The sequence below is a fragment of the Bos taurus genome, chromosome 2 (assembly GCF_002263795.3).
Source record: "Bos taurus isolate L1 Dominette 01449 registration number 42190680 breed Hereford chromosome 2, ARS-UCD2.0, whole genome shotgun sequence".
In the NCBI taxonomy this organism is placed as follows: domain Eukaryota; kingdom Metazoa; phylum Chordata; class Mammalia; order Artiodactyla; family Bovidae; genus Bos; species Bos taurus.
This window is the reverse complement of record NC_037329.1, coordinates 104,417,877-104,441,772: the sequence shown is the minus strand read 5'-3', so window position 1 is coordinate 104,441,772 and position 23,896 is coordinate 104,417,877. Positions and strand designations below refer to the sequence as shown.

General features: G+C 45.7%; 1 protein-coding gene across 3 annotated transcripts in view; it reads right to left on the bottom strand.

Annotated features, from left to right (window-relative positions):
• The window catches only part of SMARCAL1 (SWI/SNF related, matrix associated, actin dependent regulator of chromatin, subfamily a like 1), a 53,729-nt gene extending 32,492 nt beyond the window's left edge, over positions 1–21,237 (bottom strand). For 2 of the 3 annotated variants that reach the window (NM_176666.2, NM_001434870.1), the window contains exons 1-7: positions 21,031–21,237; positions 18,737–18,772; positions 17,503–18,341; positions 16,844–16,894; positions 12,418–12,657; positions 9,533–9,583; positions 1,828–2,014 (exon numbers count right to left, since the gene is read on the bottom strand). In NM_176666.2, the coding sequence (NP_788839.2) occupies positions 1,828–2,014; positions 9,533–9,583; positions 12,418–12,657; positions 16,844–16,894; positions 17,503–18,283 (1,310 nt within the window). In that variant the 5' untranslated portion in view covers positions 18,284–18,341; positions 18,737–18,772; positions 21,031–21,237. Of the gene's footprint in view, positions 1–1,827; positions 2,015–9,532; positions 9,584–12,417; positions 12,658–16,843; positions 16,895–17,502; positions 18,342–18,736; positions 18,773–20,955 lie in introns of all 3 variants that reach the window. The other variant, NM_001434869.1, reaches the window with a different exon arrangement.
• Between the last annotated feature and the right edge of the window lie 2,659 nt (positions 21,238–23,896).

The window sequence follows — 23,896 nt, the reverse complement described above, 5'->3', positions numbered from 1 at the left end:
GCGAAGTAGGCAGAGTTTCCAATAAGATGAGTTGCTCTTTGCCTGGTGCAGGTGAGGCCCACGGGATGGAAGGGAAGAGAGTGGGAAAGCCTCTTTAAAGAGGGACTGGGAGGGCTGTGCTTGTCACGGGAGGGATGTTGGGAAGGGAAGAAAGGAAAGACGGTGGGATCAAAATATGGTTTTTCTCAAGGTCAGAGAGGACTCTGTATGCATAAGCGTGGCAAAGACAGAAAACACTGGAGAAAAGAATGATGTCCAGAGGGAAGGATGGAGCAAGAGTGTTGGTCTAGGAGGGGCACTGTGGCTCATTACCTAGCAGCCTGCAACCGTGACCCTGACCCTCCAGGGCAGTAGCCCTGGCTAACAGTTTGTGAATAAGGCATGGATTACTACTCCACTCCTTCGGAGCCCCACTGGCCTGGGTTAGGATTCCAAGTCCACCACCTGGGAGCTGTGTGTCTTTATCCAAGTGATCTATACCCTCCTTGTACCTCAGCTGTCACGTGGAATAACAGCCAGACCTACTCCAGAGAGTGTAGCAGGCATTCACAATGTCTAAAACATTTAAAACAGTGCTTGGTGCCATTGTAACTGCTGGGAAAGTGTCTCTCTTATAACTAGTATTCCCCAAAATGAGAAAAATAACCAAGACAGAGTGACAGTAACTTGCTTGACTCACATGATGAATCAAGGAAAAGCTAAAAGGATCTCTGAAAGCCAGATACCTGGTCTCCTGCTCCAAACACCACTCCTCTTTCATCGGAATTCCTGCAAAACTGATCACTTGCTCAGGACCCTGATAATAAGCCAACTGACTAGTTCTCCTTTTCTTCTTACACAGAAAAGACAGAGGACATCCCCTCTTCTGATCAGCAGTTGGCATGGCCCACAAGAATTCCAGGCTGCACAGGTCTTTCTGAATTGCCTGAAAACAGCATTTCTGCCCTTCAGAAGCCAGTGACCAACCAAGGTGGGAAAAGTGAGCAGTGGGCCTGTGGGTGGCATGAACCGAGGACACGTACGTTACTTCTTACACTATTTTGAGTAGAGTTTGTGCACCCTTGCCATCCAGAGTCCTGATTAACTTCATTTCAGTCGCTCAGTCATGTCCGACTCTGCGACCCCATGGACTGCAGCACACCAGGCTTCCCTGTCTATCACCAACTCCTGGAGCTTGCTCAAACTCATGCCCATTGAGTTGGTGATGCCATCCAACCATCTCAGCCTCTGTCATCCCCTTCTCATCCTGCCCTCAATCTTTCCCAGCATCAGGGTCTTTTCCAATAAGTCAGTTCTTTGCATCAGGTGGCCAAAGTACTGGAGTTTCAGCTTTAGCATCAGTCCTTCCAATGAGTATTCAGGACTGAATATCCTTTAGGATTGATTGGTTTGATCTCTGTGCAGTCAAAGGGACTCTCAAGAGTCTTCTCCAACACCACAGTTCAAAAGCATCAGTTCTTCGGTGCTCAGCTTTCTTTATGGTCCAACTCTCACATCCATACATGACTACTGGAAAAACCATAGCTTTGACTAGACGGACCTTTGTCGGTAAAGTAACGTCTCTGCTTTTTAATATGCTGTCTAGGTTAGGGATTAATTTAGGGAACTAACTTAGGGAATTCCCTGATTAACTTAGGGAATTTGAAATCAATGGTTACAATCAGGCTTTGGTGATGGCACACTTGGGCTGTTTAATTCTAATCCCTAGATGCTTTCAGAAGGTTGTGAAAGAGGAGTATTCATAAAAGAGGGAGCATCTGAACCTAGGTCATGGTGATCGATAAACCTGAACGGGAGACAGCACAAGAAGACAAAGGAAGAACCTACTTGACTCCAGCTCTCTGAAAGGGCAGCAGGCTAGACACAAGCTTGGAGTCCACCCTGGACAGGTCTGCCTCGGGGATGTCTGCCACAGGAGAGAGAGACGTCTTCTGGAGCTGAGCGGCGAAAGCCAGGGTGAGGGTCTTGGGCAGAGGATCCAGCTGAACTTGTGGAAGGCCGCGCACTCTTTCCACTAGAAAGAACAGAGGTGTAAGAATTGGAGTGTTAATGCCCAAAACTTCTGGGAGAAAAAAGAAGGGGCTTTGACACACAAAGTTCAAGGGCTGGAATTCTGCAGTGTGCCACCTTCTTCAAAAAAGTAACTGGAGAGAAAACTGGGCGCTGACAGATACATGGCAGAGCACCAGCTTTCTCCCTCTGTACTTGATGTCCGCAAACAAGAGGGTGCTCAGTAACGCAAAACTGATCTTCACTACGCTACGCAAACACTGGAAAGAACTAACATGTTTTTGTGACTGATCTTTTTTAACCTTAAGTCATTTAAAAATGACTTCCTTTCAATAAATAACGACTCATATTCTTCAAAAACTAGCCCAATTAAAGCAAGACTTAGAATGAATAAATCTTGCCTTGTTTTCATTCTCCTTATGTTTTATTTTGGTTCTGATACTTGAGAAGACGGAGAACTTTAAGCTACATGCTGTCCACAGGCAAGAAAGCACTGCGGTCCTTGCAGAGAAACTGTGAGGTGTTTCCAAGAAAGAAGAGCAGCTGCGGCAGCCTGGATGGCAGGGGAGCGTGGGGGAGTATGGATACATGTGTATGGCTGAGTCCCTCTGCTGTCCCCTGAAACTACCACAACATTGTTAATTGGCTATATTCCAATACAAAATAAAAAGTATTAAAAATAAATAAAAGCAAAAAAAATACATAAAATTAAATTATATCACAAGCCGGGAGGTGGGGTGGGGGGAGGGAGAAAAATCAGTAGGACAGGAGCGCTATTCATAAATAATGACAAAGGGCAGCGTCCATGCAAAGGCCACCGACTGAGAACAATGCACATGGCCTTGCACTTTGGACATTTTCCGTAAGAGAAAAAGCATCTCCTCTTGGGAGAGGTGGCCTGTGGACCAAATCAGTCTACTTATTGTTCTGATAAATAAAGTTTGTGTGGAGACAGCTGTGCCCATGTGTTAGTAGACAGTCAATGGTGGCTATCGTGACTAATGGTGCAGCTGAGTCACTGGGACAGAGAGAGCACAGCCCACAGAGCTTGAAATATGAACGGTCTGGCCCTTTACAAAAGAACTTTACCAACCCCTGCTTAGCTTAGAGTCTACACTGGGCGTGGCCATGGCTCTCTTTGAACTAAAGCTTATACTTCAGGGTCTTCACTTTCCTTCCATGCGTGTGGCTTCCACACGCCAATATAATGGATGGAGAGACTTTTCTAGTTAGAGCCATAAAACTAGCTGGGAAAAACAAACGACCTAGGAAATGAAATGAAATGGAAATGAAAGCAAAGTAATTGCATTGATTTTTCTTTTTTGAAGGAATTTAGCTTCACCTGATTTCAAAAGAAAAACAAAACAAAACCTCTTTATTCAGTAAAGAAACAGAAAAAAAACAAAACAACCCAAGTTCCAAATAAAACAGAATTCTGTAGGGTGGGGGAAGGCAGGATAACATCAGTTAAAATTTAAAGTTAGAGAAAAGATAGAGCTAGAAATCCCTGGTAGTAGAATTATCATTGAACTACCAGTCACAGCCTACTGTCCCACAGTGGCAGCTTTCAAGATATCTTCCCTTTCATCATTTCCTTCAAAAAATCTAACTAGAAGAGTGACCAGTGTCTACAGATCCTCAACTGCTCTTTACCCTTTACCTCTCAGGGGCATCCTGGGAGAGTCGTAGTAACCCACCAAGGGGCTCATTGGATTCTCCAGGAATCCAGGTGAAGGAATCAGAGAGAGAACTTGGGTCCATTTCATTTCTAACCCATGTTACTTGAAATTCTAAGGCTGCTGGGTCTCTATTCCACAGGCTCATGTGTTCTTAATTTCCCCACAAGGTATTCCAAAAGCCTTCAGCCACAACCATCAACTGCCGGTTGTAAATACTGAAGTGAATATGGAGGCTGAGCCATCTACCACCACCTTAAATTGGGTTGCATTTTCAATATATTTAAATCCATTTGTCTTTCCCTAAATATTTCTGTTGTTGTTCAGTCACTAAGTCATGTCCGACTCTTTGTGACCCCATGGACTGCAGCATACCAGGCTTCTCTATCTTTCATTATTTCCCAGAGTTTGCTCAAATTCATGTCCATTGAGTTGGTGATGTTACCTAGCCATCTCGTCCTCTGCCACCCCCTTCTCCTTTTGCCTTCAATCTTTTCCCAGCATATTTCTGGAAACCATTTGCATGAATTGCATCACCCTGATAAGAAATTAGGTAACGCTGATGGCTTTAATAAAAGATAGACTGTTCGTATTGATGCCTACATACACTGTAAGCTTCCAAATTAAATCTGAGTGTGCTGATTTCTGCACGCTTCAAAAGGCTGAGCACTCCATGTGCTTTCAGAACCCATTTTCATTTTAATCCAGTGATCTTCAGCACTCAGATACCTGATGAAAGCTAAGAAAGGGCTGATGATCCAGCGGGGGTGGGATGCAAGGCTTTGTGCGCATTATGTCCTTTCAGCCACTCAAGGGGGAAAAAAGAACGCTCTACTCTGTTTCCTATCGACTGCTAGCTCCCCAAATCCTATGCTGCCGGTTCAGCCCACAGACTGTGTTTCTGAGACCGCCTGAATTCTCTGTCAGCAACTCTCTGCTACCCTTTCCCTGCGCTGGGAGATCAGATGGATGTGCTATCTGGCTTCATGAGTCATCGAGAAGTCGTTTCTGTAAAACAGCTCTCTGGCAGAACGCTGCTGGCCCACATGGCGGAGAGATGTGGATGTGAATGTTTTCAAATAGCAGCCGACAAGACGAAATCACTGATTTGGGGATGAGGAACCCTTCTGGACTGTGACAGGCAGGGGAAAACAGAAGGCCTGCTGCCAGTTTCGCTGTGGCCAGGAGGCCATGAGTCATCACTGAGAGAAGAGGGAGGAGGAACACTCAGAGGAGACTGGCCTGACCTGGAGATCGGAGCTGCCACTGTATCTGCAGTGGGCACTCACACTCTCAGGTCTTATTGTTATTTCTTAATTAGTTTCAGAGGCACATGGTCACTAGCTCAGGTCAATAATCTGATTCCACATACGAGACCTAGGGGTGGGAGAGAGGTCCAGACTCCCCAGGTTTATGATCTGTTACCAGAGGAATGGAACTGCGATATATGCAGCACTTCATCTCCCTAGTCTCTTAGTTCACAGACCTGGTTTCTCCATCTCCTAGCAGGTCACATCACAAACTCAGAATCACAATTTTAATCAGACTTTACTGTGACCCTGCGAGGCTCCCTGACAAGAAAAACAACTGTTTCCTTTCTCTGGGTCCAGATTTTCCCCAATCTATGAAATGGGGAAAGGAGAAAAGGTAAGATATACTCAACTGAATGCAGAGTTCCAAAGAATAGAAAGGAGAGATAAGAAAGTCTTCCTCAGTGAACAATGCAAAGAAATATAGGAAAACAATAGAACAGGAAAGAATAGAGATCTCCTCAAGAAAATTAGAGATACCAAGGGAACATTTCATGCAAAGATGGGCACAGAAATGTTATGGACCTAACAGAAGCAGAAGATATTAGGAAGAAGTGGCAAGAATACACAGAAGAACTGTATAAGAGAGAACTCAATAACCCAAATAACCGTGAAGGTGGGATCACTTACCTAGAGCCAGACATCCTAGAGTGCAAAGTAGCGGGCGGTAGGAAGCATCACGACCAACAAAGCTAGTGGAGGTGATGGAATTCCAGCTGAGCTACTTCAAGTCCTAAAAGATGATGCTATGAAAGTCCTGCAATCAATATGCCAGCAAATTTGGAAAACTCAGCAGTGGCCACAGGACTGGAAAATGTCAGTGTTCACTACAATCCAGAAAGGCAATGCCAAAGAATGTTCAAACACAATTGCATTCATTTCACAAGCTAGCAAAGTAATGCTCAAAATTCTCCAAGCTAGGCTTCGACAGTACGTGAACCAAGTGAGAGCTTCCAGATGTTCAAGCTGGATTTAGAAAGGTAGAGGAACCGGAGATCAAATTGCCAACATCCACTGGATCATAGAAAAAGCAAGAGAGTTCCAGAAAACCTTCTACTTTATTGACTACACCAAAGCCTTTGACTGTGTGGATCACCACAAACTGTGGAAAATTCTGCAAGAGATGCGAATACCAGACCACCTTACCTGCCTCCTGAGAAATCTGCAGATCAAGAAGCAACAGTTAGAACTGGACATGGAACAACAGACTGGTTCCAAATTAGGAAAGGAGAACATCAAAGCTGTTTACTGTCACCCTGCTTATTTAACTTATACGCAGAGTACATCATGTGAAATGTTGGGCTGGATGAAGCACAAGCTGGACTCAAGATTGTCGGGAGAAATATCAATAACCTCAGATACACAGATGATACCACCCTTATGGCAGAAAGTGAAGAAGAACTAAAAAAAAAAAAGTTGGCTTAAAACTCAACATTCAAAAAACTAAGATCATGGCATCTGGTCCTATCACTTCATGGCAAATAGATGGGCAAACAATGGAAACAGTGACAGACTTTATTTTTGGGGGCTCCAAAATCACTGCAGATGGTGACTGCAGCCATGAAATTAAAAGACGCCTACTCCTTGGAAGAAAAGTTATGACCAACCTAGACAGCATGTTAAAAAGCAGAGACATTACTTTGCCAAGAAAGATCCATCTAGTCAAGGCTATGGTTTTTCCAGTAGTCATGCATGGATGTGAGAGTTGGACTATAAAGAAGGCTGAATGCCAAAGAATTGATGCTTTTGAACTGTGGTGTTGAAGACTTTTGAGAATCCCTTGGACTGCAAGGAGATCAAACCAATCAATCCTAAAGGAATTCAATCCTGAATATTCATTAGAAGGACTGATGCTGAAGCTGAAGCTCCAATACTTTGGCCACTTGATGGGAAGAACTGACTCATTAGAAAAGACCCTGATGCTGGGAAAGATTGAAGGCAGGAGAAGAAGGGGTCAACAGAGGAAGAGATAGTTGGATGGTGTCACCAACGCAGTGGACATGAATTTGAGCAAGCTCCAGAAGATGGTGAAGGACAAGGAAGCCTGGCATGCCACAGTCTGGGGTCGCAAAGAGTCGGACATAACTCAGCGACTGAACAACAACAAGAAGACACGGAAAATCAGCACTCGGGGTCACTGTTGACCCTCTGTTATAGTCTATGAACCATTATCATCCCTTCAGTTGTGTCTGACTCTTTGCAACCCTATGGACTGTAGCCCACCAGGCTTCTCTGTCCATGGGATTCTCCAGGCAAGAATACTAGAGTGGGTTGTCATGCCCTACTCCAGGGAATTGTCCCAATCTAGGAATCAAACCTGTGTCTTTTACATCTCCTGCATTACCAGGTGGGTTCTTAACCACTAGCGCCACCTAGGAAGCCCATCATTATAGTGAATGCAAAAAAAGCAGTCCTAACTCTAGAATTCTTAAATCAAGGTCCATGGGATTAGTAATATAAAAAACAAAATCTTTACATGTGGGGACTTCTCTGGTGGTCCAGTGGTTACAAACCTGCCTTCCAATACAGGGGACGAGGGTCTGATCCTTGGTCAGGGAAGGAAGATTCCACATGTTGCAAAGCAACAAGGCCTGAGCACTGCAACCAGAGAGGCAATGCGGACCCCGAGTGCTGCAACTAAAACCCAAGGCCCAAGGCAGCCAAAAATAAACAAACAAAATAAATGTTTTAAAAAAAAAAAACAAACAAACAAAACCTTACACGTGGCCATTCTGTACATTTTTCCCAGTGAAGACTCCATTGTTTCATCACATATTTCAATGAGTCCATGGCCCACGAGACTTGGAACCATTATATAACGCTACGTGAGCTGCAAGTCATGGTTTTTCAACGTTACATTCATCTCCTAATGCTGTAAATGTCCTGCTTTTTGGTGTTCCATAAAAGTCAAAGGCTTCATAGCTCACATATTTACATGTCTTTCTGTGATTGAAAGACAAAGGGCTGAGAGAGAAAAACTCACTTTGACTGCTCATCAAAAATTCAGCTTCGGCCAAATAATTTGTTCATGCCACAATCTCCAAACAGTTGCAGCTAAGGAGTCTCAGATAAATGTCAGCCACCCTTTTTGCCTCAGCTAGTGGCTGCTGACACTAAATAAGTAACTCATCATATTCAAACTGAACCCCAAATCTGCAGCAAGTTTTCCCTCAAGGAATCAAATGCTCTTCCCTCAAGGAATCAAATGCTCTTTCCTCATATTTAATTTCTGTCAGTAGGATAGATATGGATTAAATACCTTCCCTCCCCCCTTTTTTTTAACTGAAGGGCCAAACGCGACCCAGAATATTGAGCTACCTACCTGATGTCACACAGTAAATCACATAGGAAGGAGACAGAGGGAAGAGACCTCTTCCTTACACCCCTAGCCTGGTGGACACCTCCCCACCTCCACTGAGCTGGAGAATGTCTCTCCCGGCTTGACAGGTACCATCCCTGGGACCAGAAAGTTCTCAGGGGTCAAGCAGGGGGAACCTGTGCTGTGCCAGCTGCACACCCACTGCAGGATTTGAAGTGTGGAAGACGGGTGACAGACGAGCATTCCAGGACAGGCCAAGATACGACCCATGACCCCACCCCACCCTTCCTCAGGCATACTGGAATTCATTCATTGCCCCACCCAAGCAGAGCACAGAGAAGCAAAATGATAAGCCCAAACTGACTTCTTCTCATAGTTGTATCTGTACACATAGCCCTTCCCTTGGTCAGGCTCCAAAGCGTGTACTAAACACCGATGTGCCCTGGCCTTGGCTTCTGCCTCTGGCAGAACTCAGCCCATCATGAAGCCCGTTACCACTATGGCTCTCCCGCTTCCACAGACCATCTGGTTCTAGCAGTAAGTGAAGAGCCCGCTCTTACAGGGGACCTAAACTAGCTTCCATCTAACCTCAGCAATCCTAGCTTGCCTCTGATTCCCAAAGCCCACGAACGCTCACTTCTCAGTCTTCTGTGATGGGTGGGAGGGTGCACAGGCCTCGAGTATCTGACTAGCACCGCCGCAGCCTGATGGAACATGTGGCCCTGCATTTCCCTGAGCTGTCACAGAGCCACTATCACAGAGTGCAGGGGCATGGCTGAGAGCATCTTCACCTTTCCCAGTCCTGCACTCAAGCGTGCCATGTTATCGCAGCAGAGGGGAGGAAGGAGGTGATTCTTCTAAAATATGTTATGCTGGGGCTTCCCTGCTGGTAGAGTGATTAGCGGTCTGCTTGCCAATGCAGGGGACACAATCCCTGGTCTGGGAAGACCCCACATGCATCGGGGCAACTGAACCCACGTGCCACAACTACTGAGACCTTGCTCTGGAGCCTGTGCTCCACAACAAGAGAAGCCCGCACACGGCAGCTAAAGAATGGTCCCTCACCACAGCTACAGACAAGCCCATGTGCAACGGTGGAGACCCGGCCGAGTCCAAAGTAAAGAAATCGATCTTCAAAAAAAAACTACATTAAATCCGAGGCATGTGATTAAGGCTTAACAACAGCATGATATAAACAAGCAAGATGGGCAGCTCACTGAGTTTACTGTATTCTTCCAGGAGAAAGCTCCACTTCCGGGTCTTGACATCTGCAACGACAAGAGACAAACAGGCAAACGTGACACCCTGCCCTCCTGCAAGGCCACCACGCTTACGAATTCATCCCCTGGTTTCACAAAACCCCAGGAAGTTTGGGCGGTGGGCACCTTGTGCTAACCTTGTGCTGGGCAGCGAGGATAGAGAGACTGACACCACCTTTCATCGAGGCTTTGACAGAATTCAGGGAGGAAAGACAAGCAGCCGTGGAGATGGCACTGGGCTGCTAAGGGTGGGGACAAAGAGAGTTACATGGACAGAGGACCAGGGATGGCCTAGCAGGTGAGAAATGCCCTGAATCTCCAAGGCTGGGATAATACTATAGCTTGTACTTATTCAGTGCTTACTTTAAGCCAAGAAACTTATGTGACCATGTCCTTGGCTCCTCAGTGCGCTGTAAGCTGGGCACCATTATTAGTAGCTTCGTTTTGTGCATGGAAAACAAGCTACGTGTGGTCGGAGTGGTCAGATCCCAGGTCTGCCACTTCCTGGCTGTGTGACTTTGGGCAAGTTACATAACTTCTCTGTGCCTCTGTTCCCACCATCTGCCAAAGGAGGATCCTAAAGCCCTGCTTCATAGGCTTCTTGTAAGGATTATGTAAAATTTAAATGTAAAATGCTTATAAAAGTGGTCTGGCAAACAATGCACTCAAAAAAAGGTAAACAATGATAACTTATTATGATGATGATGATGCCATCTTCTGATTAGTGGAGTATAGCATCATCTACACACGTTATTAACTAAGGAGGGTGAGCATTTCCCTACCCAGCACTGACTCGTTACATCCGGTTTTCCTACCAATCTACCTTTTGAGAAAATCAAGTAAGCTGCAACTCAGTAAATGCTTTCTGGGTAGTACAAGAGGATTCTTCTCTGTCTGGTTACTGAGGAAGCAAGGTGGTTAGGGAAAAGGCATCACGGACACCAGGTCCACGTCCGGAGAGAAGCAAGGCGGCCCAGGTGTAATGTGACAGAAAGACCCAAAGCAGACAGCCCACTCCTGACGTGGAATAGTGCAGGAGGCCCTTTCTGGCAACAGCTGGATCCTGACGGCAGCAGGGCAGCAAATGGAAAGGCCCGTGAGTAACTGCTATGGCGAAAAAATATCCACTCATGGTGTTTTAACATCTAGTGGGTCTGGGCAGGGTTTGGGCGTGAATATTTTTGCTGTTCTCATTCCTCCACAAACAGCAGATCATGTCAGGAGTGTGGTTTCAAAGGCCACACTTATCAGAAGTCACAGGTCATCGGTACTTGCCTTTTGAGGGCCGCCCCAAGCAGAGGTCGAAGACCTAAGGGGTCCAGGGGACGGGGGGACGACACTCTCTGGACTTGGACTGGGCCCTGTGCATCACACCTAAACCCTACTCCCCAGCCGGGTCTCACCGGTCAAAACTCTATCCATCTAAAGGATAACAAGGCAGCAGCCAGCACCACCCTCTCCTGAAGGATCCCCAACCTCGAGGAAGGCTCGCTACGCAAGTCACTCCACAGAGGCTTCATCCACGATGCTGCCTGAGCATAATGTCTCAAAGGCAAGAGGTTTAAAGGTTTGCTTTCTACCTGCCTGTGTGTGCTGTGCTAAGTTGCTTCAGTCGTGTCCGACTCATTGCAACCCTATGAACCATAGCCCACAGGCTCTTCTGTCCACGGGGATTCTCCAGGCAAGAATACTGGAGTGAGCTGCCACTTCTTCCTCCAGGGGATCCTGCCGACTCAGAGTCTGAACCTGAGTCTCTTATGTCTTCTGCATTGACAGGTGTGTTCTTTACCATTAGCGCCACCTGGGAAGCCCTTCTAACCTGACTAAAAAAAAGCTAAAACCATTTCAAGAATGGGAATACAAAAGCTACACTGTTTTGCAAAGCAACAAGGCCCAAGCTAAGAATGAAGCCCAGAAGTTCAGAATTCCGCTCCTTATTCTGATGTGGCAGCTTTTGAAGAACCTCACAAAAAAAAAAAAAATCAAGCAATAGTGCTCTGCTTTGTCTGGTGGATTTCAAGCCTAGCTGATTATTAGCTGAAGATTTTTCCTTTTTAATGCCAATATCCACGGCCCCACCTCAAGCCAATTAAATCAGTTGCTCTTGGTGGGAACCCAGGCATCAACATTTACTCTGGGGGTTGGATCAGCCAATCTGTGATTTACCCACTGCTTTAGGTGGTTGGGAGGCGGGCTCAAGCCTGAAAACCACTGGCTTAGTCTATGCAAAGAGTCGGACACGACTGAGCGACTGAACTGAACTGAGTCTGCTGTTGCTGCTGCTGCTGCTGCTGCTAAGTTGCTTCAGTTGTGTCCGACTCTGTGTGACCCCACAGACGGCAGCCCACCAGGCTCAGCCATCCCTGGGATTCTCCAGCCAAGAACACTGGAGTAGGTTGCCATTTCCTTCTCCAAAGCATGAAAGTGAAAGTGAAGTCACTCAGTCGTGTCCAACTCTTCACAACCCCATGGACTGGAGCCTACCAGGCTGGCAATTATTTTTATGGAAAACACCTATATTTCAAGCTCTCCTAAGAACAAGATAAAACTAAATGGGTTTAAGTGGTTACAGCAGGAACTTACCTGCTTCTACTAAGCAGACACTGCCCAGGTGACCAGGGAAGGAGTCTTCTCCTTGGGAGGCCTTTAAGGATAAAGCAGACCCTACTACGTGCTCAACTATCGGTAACAATTTAGGGAACACCTTTCCACAGGAAGAGGAGCAGGTTAGGAAGGCTTTGCCAAGAAAGTCACTTCTGAATATTTAAAGAGACAGGAACACCTTGCTCTGAGATCATGGGCCACCCTGCCTTCTGGGAATTAGGCCGAGGCCAACTACTTGCCATATTTTCTGGAATCCATCTGTTTAAACAGTGCAATCAGGTCTTCTGAATAGCTGATGTCTGCCTCGAAGCGGGCCCGGGAGATGAGCACGCACTGCCCTTTGACAAAGGCCAGGGAGGGAGCTGCAGGAAGGCCGGTCTTGGCTATAATGCCACTGCTGGTGGAGGGTGACTCCATGTGGCCCTCGGCTCCTTCCAAAGGCTGCAGGGTGATCCCTGGGAGGCGCTGGGCTGCTTTCACTGCGGAAGAAGAAAAGGACAGAGGTGATGACCTGGTAACGTTTAAGGCCCTGGCATGCTCAGGCAGATAGGAGAGGAGGCAGAAGCAGGGTGACAAGGACGTTTGCTAGGCAGGCAGGAGACAAGAGGTGTAGTTAGATGGGGAAGGTGAGCAGGTGAGCTTTAACTGGAGGTTCAGAGAGTAATTGGTGGTTCAGACGGTTAAGCGTCTGTCTACAATGTGGGAGACCCGGGTTCGATCCCTGGGTCTGGAAGATCCCCTGGAGAAGGAAATGGCAATCCGCTCCAGTACTATTGCCTGGAAAATCCCATGGACAGAGGAGCCTGGTAGGCTACAGTCCATGGGGTCGCAAAGAGTCGGACACAACTGAGCGACTTGACTTTACTTCAGAGATCTCAGGATTACCTGAATATAACTCTTCTGTTCTTTAGGTTTTCCAATTTAAAACTTAGAATTCAGAAATGAACAGGGAGAAGCAGGGTCTCACCAGGATGAATAAACTTATTAGATAATTCCCGCAGCTATGTCAGAGAAGCCACTGAAGGAAATCAACACACCTGAAATCAGACCCTTAACCCTGTTCCCAGGTCAGTGCTCTGTCCCTCACTGGGAGGACAAAGAAGGAGACACAGGACTGTCAGGCCACAAATGCAGTTTTAAACCTTATTTTCTCTATTACTGAGGCACTTAATAGATTAATAGATTTGACAACATAAAACTAAACAGTCAAAAAACACAAACTGAAATGAAAGGCAAAACTACTGAATAAAGATATCTGCAAGAAATATGAACAGAGCTCATACTTAAAAAAAATACTGAAACCACTAAGATACGTTAGGTAACCAACTCAAAAGGGGGGAAAAATGACCAATAGACATTTGAGAAACATGCAACTCTGCAAATAATCAGAGTAATAAAAAGCCAATTTTTACTTATTAAACTTGCAGAATTAGAAAAAATAGATATCTGAAAATCTTTTGGAAAACAATCTTGCAACACAGAGCAAGAGCTATAAAACGTCATCATAATGATTCAACTTTTAGGAAATCTGTCTCAACTAACATAAATTGAAAACACAAAAATTTATAGACCAAGGTGTTCCTTACAGCTTTGATACTAGGGAAACTGGAAGCAAATTAATATTAAACCAAAAGAACATGATTTACCCAATTTATGACACATTCTTACAATGGAAGGTTATATAGCCTTCCATTAATTATTTAGTTAATCTTCCATATATAGCCATTAATTTTTTTTGGAAGAAATTTTGGAAAACACAAAGGTACAAAAAACAACATTAAATCATCTTTTGGAGGCCAAAGCGGTTCAATAACAGAGATGTACATTTTCATCATTTAGAATGAACTGTTTAACATACACCATTAAAATAAAAATGCTTTAGAACTTCCCTGGTTGCACAGTGGATAAGAATCCACCTGCCCATTTAGAGGACATGGGTTTGATCCCAGGTCCAGGAAGATCCCACATGCCTACGAGCAACTAAGCCCGTGCGCCGTAACTACTAAGCCTGCTGCTGCTACCACTGAAGCCTGTATCCTAGAGCCTGTGCTCCGCAACAAGAGAAGCCACAACAGTGAGAAACCTGCGTACTGCAACTAAGAGTAACTCCTGTTTGCTGCAACCGGAGAAAGCTCATGCAAACCGCACAAAGCAAGGAAGACCCAGTGCAAACCAAAATAAATACATACATAAAAAATTAATAAAAATGCTTTATGCAGGAACACTAAGTGAAAAAGTCAAGATACAAATTATATTAAATATATAAAACATTGTATATTTTAATGCACAGGCAAAAAGGCTGGAAGGAACAAAACTAAAATGCTAATAGTGAGTGGGGACAGATGGGGGGGCAGATGAGGGGGCTGGTTTTTCTTCTTTTGCCCATTGATATACTTTCCACATGGCCTACAAAGAGTGTGTGGTAGGGTTCAAAGAGTGTGTGGTAGAGTTAAAAAGTCAAAGTTCAGAGGTGAACCCAAACAAATAACAGAAAGACTGACAGTCTTCATAAATTATACTAATGAAAAGTGTAATCTACTAAGATGACACAGCAAACATGAACCATCTGAAAATGAAGAGAGAAGGATAGAGGCACAAATTCATGATTGCTGCAAGGGTTTTCAAGATACACTTTGGTAGAAGCAGATTGTGCGTGCAAAACACTGACAAGGATACGGGGAGCGAAACAGTTCCTGTTCAGCAAAATTCATCTGAAAGCTACACTGAGAATTTTGTGCCCAACAAAGTTTAAAAAAAAAAAATATGTGGAGCATTACCAGAAATAATCATACTGCACAGAAAACCTAAATGAATTTGCAAAAGCAGATATCATGAGTCACCATGCATTATGGTCAGAGAGAGAAGAGGAGTAAAAAGATGACAAATCAAACAAAACAGAGACTTTAAACAGTCTCTATAGGTTACTTTTTTATACACATATAAAAGTAGAAAAAAGAAAAAAACACAGGACATGAAAAAGATTTCCTAACGTTGGAAATCACTGGTTTAATATGTAACAATGCAACACCATGTATCAAGACCTGCAGTGTTAACTCAGAGCACTGTCTCTCCCCTTCCTAACACGCAATAAATGGATTAAAATAATGGTAAGGGCTTCCCTGGTGGCTCAGTGGTTTTGAATCTGCCTGCCAATGTAGGCGACCCCTGATCTGGGAAGATCCCACACGCTGCAGAGCAACTAAGCCCGTGCGCCTCAACTCCTGAGCCTGTGCTCTAGAGTCCGGGAGCCGCAAGTACAGAGTCCACATGCCATGACTACTGAAGGCCACTCACCCTAGAGCCTGTGCTCTGCAACAGGAGAAGCCACTGCCGTGAGAAGCCTGCACACCGCAACTAGAGAACACCCTAAGTAGCAACGAACACCCAGCATGGCCAAAAGTAAATAAATAGATAAAATAATAAAAGAAATAAAATAATGGTAGAAGTGAGCTCTCCCAAACCTAATGGTGTACATTTCAAGTGGAGGAGGCAAAAAAAACCCAAAAAAACAAAAAAACACACACAACACAGGAAGTTCTGCAGGGGGGCTGTCTCATCACTTCCAGAAACTATACTAGTGATTCTAGAGAATTCTACTCCATGCCCCAAATCTGCAGAGGAGTAACCTCCCCATGGATCCTCAGCTTTCCCCTTTTTGAACTGGGTGGGGAGAGAGAGGGCACTGACACGGCCAGCGAGGAGGAGGAGCAGAACGGGGCTGACACTGACCAGGTGCAGGCTCCAGGCTTCAGAAGGCGCCAAACCTTGGTGCGGGATAGTCAACAAGATCACAGAACACAGGAGTGGTGCACCTGGGAGCCCTGGCCACCAACAGATGTGGCACAGCCTGGCACCAGCCGGGGCAACAGCCCTTCTCTGCGCCCTGGGGTTTGTGTTGTTGCTGAACTGTTACTCTTCCTGGCAGCAGGGCCCGCACAGCTGCCTGGCATGGCTGGAGCCCACAGTCTGGTGGGAATAGGCCCTCTGAAGTCAGATGGGCTGGGTTTGAATTCCAGTTGCATAACCTATTGGTTGTGTGTGATCCTATGTTAGTTACAGAGCCTCTCTGGACCTCAGTTTTCCCATCTGTAAAATGGTTGTTATAAGGAATAAAGGAGTTAGCAAATATATAAGGGGCTTAGAACAGATAAGGGGCTTAGAACAGCCTTTGGAGAAGGCAATGGCACCCCACTCCAGCACTCTTGCCTGGAAAATCCCATGGGCAGAGGAGCCTGGTAGGCTGCAGTCCATGGGGTCGCTAAGAGTCAGACATGACTGAGCGACTTCACTTTCACTTTTCACTTTCATGCATTGGAGAAGGAAATGGCAACCCACTCCAGTGTTCTTGCCTGGAGAATCCCAGGGACAGAGGAGGCTGGTGAGCTGCCGTCTATGGGGTCGCACAGAGTCGGACACGACTGAAGCAACTTAGCAGCAGAACAGCTTTGCATGTAGCAGGTTCTGATAAGTGCTAGCTTTTGTTAATATGATCAGTGAAGTCCTCCCAAGGACTTGCCTCACTAGGCTGGCCATGGTGAGAAGAGGAACATTGGGATGGCACCCCATAAGCCATGTGAACCACCAGCTAGACTACATCTGCTACTTCTAAGGAACTCCTCAAGAGCAGCTTCTCCCTGGAAGAAGGGGCACTACACACCTACTTACTTAGGGGACCATAGTCAGTCATGCTGAAGTTCCACGTCTTGGTGGCAGGATCTGAAATGAAACAGAAGTACCCGGTTTGCACACAATAAGGCCAAAGACTTGGCATGAGCAGTACCTGGACATTCAATAAAGGCTTGTTGAATGAGTGAATGAATGAATGCACGCATGCATGCTAAGTTCAAGACAGGTGACTGAAAAGCCCCTGCTGAGGTACAAAATCCCGGGAGAGGACAGACAGCAAACATACCTGAGGAAGCCACTTTGGTTCTGCCCTTCCGGATTAACTAACCTGAGCCACTTCACCTGGCTGATCGCCTTTAAAACGGAAATAACATCTGCTTATCACATCAAAAAAAAAAAAATGCTGTTTGGCTTAAGTGCTACAATGCACACAAAGCACCTGGCAGCAGGGGAGGGCCTGTGAATAACTATGCATCCATTCTCCACAGGGCCACGAGGCAGCCCTCCAGGCGCGGCAGCTATTGGAAGGGATGCCTATTACAAAAGGAAACATGAACTAAAATAGAAAATTTTCTAACAACTGGATGGACAGAATGTGCCAATGCATCTTCTTCATATTTATGAGAAACTGTTAGAGACTCTAGAAGTAGGGGGAAAAAAAAAAAACATCTGAAAGAACCAGTTGGAAGACTCATTACCGTAACTTCTGCTGGGCAGACTCTTAAACACTGCGATGAGCGCCTCATTGTACCCAATCTTCACCTGGAATCGCTCTCCGTTCCGGATACACCTTCCCTGCTGGGAGCCTACCACTCTGTGCAGCGGGGTCCCTGCTTTCTGTTGCAGTCTTCCTTCTGTCCTGGGCATCACACTCCCCGAAATGTTCTGCCCAGAGGTGGAAGGTCTTGCCATCCTGGCCTCTAATTCAGGATCCCTAGGAGGCTGTCCACAGGAAGAGGCTGCTGTCTCCTGGAAATTCTTCACTTTGGCCAAAGGCTCGTGAGTTGTGTTAGCGAAGGGTGTTGACTGGGTCTCGAGTGAAGCCTGAGGATGACCTTGACCTAACTCACAACCCCAAAGCTGTTGGCTGGGGACCCCTGGAGGACTGTTTGCCAGGGGCGGGGAGATCCCAGCGACAGTCACTTGATTTGGTGGGCGGTAGCTTGGGCAGGCTGTGGGCATCTCTTCTGGCCTCTGCCACATCCCCTTCGCCTGCTCGGAGGTGTTGGGTGAAAAACTGTGGGGATTTTGAGGTCTCTGGTCACCATGAGATGAACTGCTGGGATTTTGTTGTTTGAAAAAGATGCCATGGCTCCCTGACTTAGAAGGATCTCGGGGGAGGTTTTGGGATGGGCCCTGCTTGGACTGGGCAGGTTTCTGATGCTGTTCTGCTAATAGTTTCTCAGCTCTTCGGGCCAGAGCCTTCTGCCGATTTGCTTCAATTTTTTTCCTCTGCTCCTCTGTAAGAGGCAAGGACATTTTAATGGGGAGATGCTCATGCAGGAATGTCAGTCTGTAATCGGAAACTTGGCAAAAGCTGAGAAAGGAAAAACAACATGGAAATAGACATTAATTTTTAAATTTTTTTTTTGCTTACCTTGATTTCAACAAGCTTTTGTCCCAGGAAATGCACAAGGAGTATAAACAAAGTATATATTAAAATTTCTTTTAAAATTAAACATACACACACATATGACAAAAACCATGACCCTGATAAAAAAAGCAAATAGCAAGGTCAGTCAAATCCAAAGTTGAAAAGGTATTTCAACTGCAATATTTTTCTCCCTCTCATCCACCAGCCAAGATGAGTTAGTTATCAGATCCCAAGCAAGTTACGCAGTGCAACCTAAATCCATCAGATAAAAAGAAGGGAGTATTTCAAACTAGAAAGGATAATGGATTAGACTGACATAGACCAAAACAACTACATACCGTGACGTGACATTTATAAAATAGCCTCTTTCCAACCTGGAAGAAGGAAAAAAACATTAACATCACACAGACTGCACACTAAATTCACCCCTCAAATTGAATCCTTTTATTATTCCTAGCAAGGCAATCTGCAGGTGGTAAACCTACAACCAAGGAGCAACAAGTGACTCTTGGAAAAGTAAGGTGAAAACAGTAATACATGGTCATTGTACAAAGCCAGATGCTACATACAGGTGCAAAGAAAAGAGTACAATTAATCTGTAATCTCATCATCCATCCATAACCACTGTTCATAGGTGGTGGTTTAGTCATTAAACTGTATCCAACTCTTGTGACCCCATGGATGACAGCCCACCAGGCTCCTCTGTCCATGGGATTTCCCAGGCAAGAATACTGGAGTGGGTTGCCATTTCCTTCTCCAGGGGATCTTCCCCACCCAGGGTTCAAACCTGTGGCTCTTGCATCTCCTGCTTTGGCAGGCAAGATTATTTACCAACAAGTCACCAGGAAAGCCAGCTAGTGTTCATAGAGTACAGTGTAATTCTTTTTTTCTATCCATATCCTTAGATACAGGTCCTGTATTTTGGAGATAGATGAATTTACTACAAATTAGCAATGGCACCCCACTCCAGTACTCTTGCCTGGAAAGTCCCATGGACCGAGGAGCCTGGTGGGCTGCAATCCATGGGGTCACGAAGAGTCGGACACGACTGAGCGACTTCCCTTTCACTTTTTACTTTCGTGCATTGGAGAAGGAAATGGCAGCCCACTCCAGTGTTCTTGCCTGGAGAATCCCAGGGATGGCGGAGCCTGGTGGGCTGCCGTCTATGGGGTCGCACAGAGTCGGACACGACTGAAACAGCTTAGCAGCAGTAGCAGCAGCAGCATTTCTCTTGAGAACTATTGATTCTAGATGCTCTAAGGAAACGAGTCAAGCTAGGTATTTTTTGGAAGAAGAGAGTTGGGAAGAAGTAAAATAATGCCTTTGAAAAGCCACATAAGGGCCTAATTTAATACCACTTGACTATTCCCCTCACTCCACTCGTGGATCTCTTAGAACTACATTCTGTTAATTAGTATGTCAAGATTTTCAGCAGATGTTCCTGATGAGGTAATTAGGTTACATCCCACTGTCTGTGAGACAGCTAGGCCAGAGCATCTGGGTTTTGTGGATGGAAACAGCAGCGGCATGCAGAGAACATGTTGTAGGAAATTGGTGTCATTGGAGGATTCATCAGCTGAGCCACCAGGGAGACCCTGGTTCTATTCCTGGGCCGGGAAGATCCCCTGGAGAAGGGATACATAACCCACTCCAGTATTCCTGGGCTTCCCTGGGGGCTCAGATGGTAAAGAATCCAACATCTGCAATGCAGGAGACTTGCGTTCAATCCCTGAGTTGGGAAGATCCCCTGGAAGAGTGGTAAAGAACCCACCTGCCAAAGCAAGAGCCCTAAGATATGCAGGTATTCTTGCCTGGAGAATCCCACGGTCAGAGGAGCCTGGTGGGCTACAGCCCATGGGTTCACAAAGAGTAGGACACAACCGAAGCACAGCACAGCAGGATCTTTTACATACTGTATCCCAAGCCTGATTTTATCCCCCAATTAATTTACTTAGGTCCTTTTTCCAAGAGCTGAGCCACTTTTACAGCATTCTAGGCCCAGGCTCTTTACACTAACTTCTCTGGCTTGTTTCAGAATAGAGTTGGCTCTCAATGTGCCACGGAATGTTTACAGTGATGACAAGGGGGTAGGGGTGGGGTACTCTGAGAAGAGCCTGGGGTTAAAAAGGTTTCCTTCCTCCTGCGACTGTCTTTGACTAGAACTCCAAACATCTGTCCCCAGAGACCTCCCACTTCCCCCAACCGCCAACAGTAAGGAAGGGGTTAGAGAAAGGCTTTGTTCCCGGGGCTCCGCTCAAGTTCTCTGGTTCCCTGGGCAAAACACTCCTGCCTAAACTTTCCATCCAGGGCTTTGCCGCGAACCCAAATTCTACAGGCCCAAGGCCTGGTGCGCAGCCTCCACTAGCCAGGGGAGACGAGGCCGTCGGATGAGGTCCCATTGATCAGCCCCAAACCGTAAAGCCACCCCACTACACGGAAGCCCCTCTTCTTTTTGCTAGGACCTGGGTTCCACCCTATTTTGGGGGCGCGCATCTCCCCCCAGACTTGGCGGGACGGAAGCACCATTCCCACCCCTATCATCTCCATTTGGATTCACCCTTTCCGTTGGCCACTCCCTGCTCCAGGCTGGTATTTGGTCTCGTCCTTCTCCGCCGCCTTCCTCCCAGTTTACCTTCTCGGCTGGTGAGACCTAGACCGCGAGCTTCATTCTCGCCAGACCCCGAACCCAGGCGCGTCTCCAGAGCCTTCCTGAGCCAAGTTGCTCTTCCGGTGACCGGTTAGGCGCAGGTACTCGAGTGCTCGCCAGTTGGCTCGCCTTATTTCAGTTCCCTGGCCTGAGAGGTAGTGTTAGTGGCAGGGTCGGTCATCGAGGAACTACATTTCCCAGTGGGCAAAGCGGTCCGAGTTTCCCTTTAAAAAGTGAGAGTTCACGAGGCGGGAGGCCGGAGCGGTGCTGCAGAGCCTTTTGGGATTTGTAGTTTGAGGTAGGAACCTGGTGAGAATTAGGAGAGACGCAACGTCATGGGCGGGGTGGAAATAGTCCACCCTGGGAATTGTAGTCCTCCATTTCCTGATGATGAAGCCGAAGCTCTAATCCTTTGGCCACCTGATGGGAAGAGCCGACTCATTAGAAAAGACCCTGATGCTGGGAAAGATTGAAGGCAGGAGGAGAAGGAGACGACAAGGACGAGATGGTTGGGTGGCATCACCGACTGGATGGACAGGAGTTTGAGCAAGCTCTGGGAGACGGTGAAGGACAGGGAAGCCTGGCATGCTTCAGTCCATGGGGTCCCAGAGAGTTGGACACGACTGAGAGACTGAAAAACAATTCCCTGAAAGGTTTCACCAAACTCCGGATCATTAAACCAGAGTTGTTGAGGTTTCCAAAACTGAAGTCTTGCTGTGAAGAACTGTCAGAGTTGTGGGGGTTTTGTTTTTGTTTTTCCATGCTCTTCCTTATTTTTAGTAGCACCCAGGAAGGAAGCAGCATGAGCTGTGCAAAGTATACAACATCATCATAACGCAAGAATTTCATTTGACAAGTCAAAGATCCTGAATCTGTGGCTAATCTCATAGTACTATGGAGAGATGGGCAGTCGGATTTGGTAGTCCTGGAGGACCGGTTCCTGATATTGATAACTTTGCGATTTAAGCATCACCTGCTGTTCCAACGCCCACCTGACCTTCTTGAACCAAAAGAGAATTAGCATTGTCATCACTGTCATTGTCATAATCATCCTTTTCATCTTCAGTCGTTGTGTTGAGCATTTATTCTGAACTATCTCATTTAATCCTCACTACAATGTTAAGGAACACACGGTATTTGTATCCCCCTTTTACAGATAGGAAAATGAACGGCTACTGGATAACTTTTTCAAAGCCTTATTAGCCTATTTGTGGTTCTGACTCTGGAGCCCACTTGAGAGAAAATTAGTAACCTGACACTCTCAGAGTCAGTTTACCCCATTTCTGAGCACCAGTGTGAGCCCTGTTTCCATTCCATAATCAACTCCACTGTTAAATATTGTTGGTAAGTACAATATTCCGCTATCATCAATATTGCTATTCTGTTTCCAAACATGGCACATGTAAAAACAAACAGGTATATCATTACTTAAAGATCTGGAAATACGACCAAGATGTATTGTTCAGGAAAACAAAGCACATCAATGTGTACATTTTGGTCCATTTAAAAAAAAAATCCTTACCTATCAGTGTGTATAAACTCAGTTCACAACCAAGGGAGGATGGGGTACAGTAGTCTACTTTTTAATCTAGAATTTCCTGAATTACTTGAATTTTCTTAAAATAATCATATAGAACTTGTGTGACTTTTGAAACAGTGAACCAGGTTTTTTAAATGACAAAGGCATTGGCCTGTCTTACAGGCCTTGAGTGAAGTTAAGCATAGTGTTCAAACCTCAGCTCCACCCCTTTCATTGGCCAAGTCAACACAGTGACCCTACCTCCATTTCCTCATCTGTAAAGTTACAGTAAGAAAACAGTACCACCTTTCTAAATCTTCTTGTGGTAAGGATCAACTTGAGAAAATACAGGAGAAGCACTTAGGGAACTGTGAAATCTCAGAAGAGATGGGAGAGAGACATTGCTATTATTTGAGAGACATCTTCGATTCAGTCACTCAGTTGTGTCTGACTCTGCAACCCCATGGACTGCAGCACACCAGGCTTCCCTGTTCATCACCAACTTCTGGGCTTGCTCAAACTCATGTCCATCAAGTTGGTGATGCCATCCAACCATCTCATTCTCTGTTGTCCCCTTCTCCTGCCTTCAAATATCTTCTTAGGCCTTTCATTACTTATACCCAGAAGCCACTTCCTACTATATAGTGTGAGCAAAAATGAATGAACATCTGTCCCTGCCCTTTCTGTCCCCCAGTAGAGTCAGTTAATTTGCTAAAAAGCTGGGTGCTGGGCACTCCACCCACGTCTGCCACCCATTCATACAACAGTCACTGCCCTTGGCAGTTGGCTTACTTGTAAAATGACATATTGCCCTTTGATGTGTGCTAAGCAGGCATGGGGACCAGCAGAGCTTGGGTTCTAATATTCCTATAGATTCATGGGATCAAATCCTAATTCGGGAAGTCTAGATTAACTAAAAGATGTGCTTATTGTTCTAGCACAAACATTCTAAAATTCTAAAAATAGGAAATTAGACTAAGAATTCGGTTTAAAAAAAATTGTTTTCAGAAAGTAAACTAATCAAACACCACTCAGTGTTCACATCTGCTTTGTCAACAGCACCACTGATTGAGTACTGTTATATGCAAGGCTTCTTTGTTTAAATTTCTGTACTTCCAAAGTTCTTCAGGCAACTTATAGTAAAAAATTCATTCACTGAAGAGATTTAAAGTCCTGGAGGAAAACATGGGAGACAAAGATTAGAGGGAAAGGTGAGAGTAGTTGTAGAAGCTGAGCTCCAGACTGACTCAGCTTCCTCGCAGCTACAGCAGAAAAAAAAGAAAAAAAGAAAAGAAAACAAACGTTGTTCGAGGCCATCAGATAAACACCACA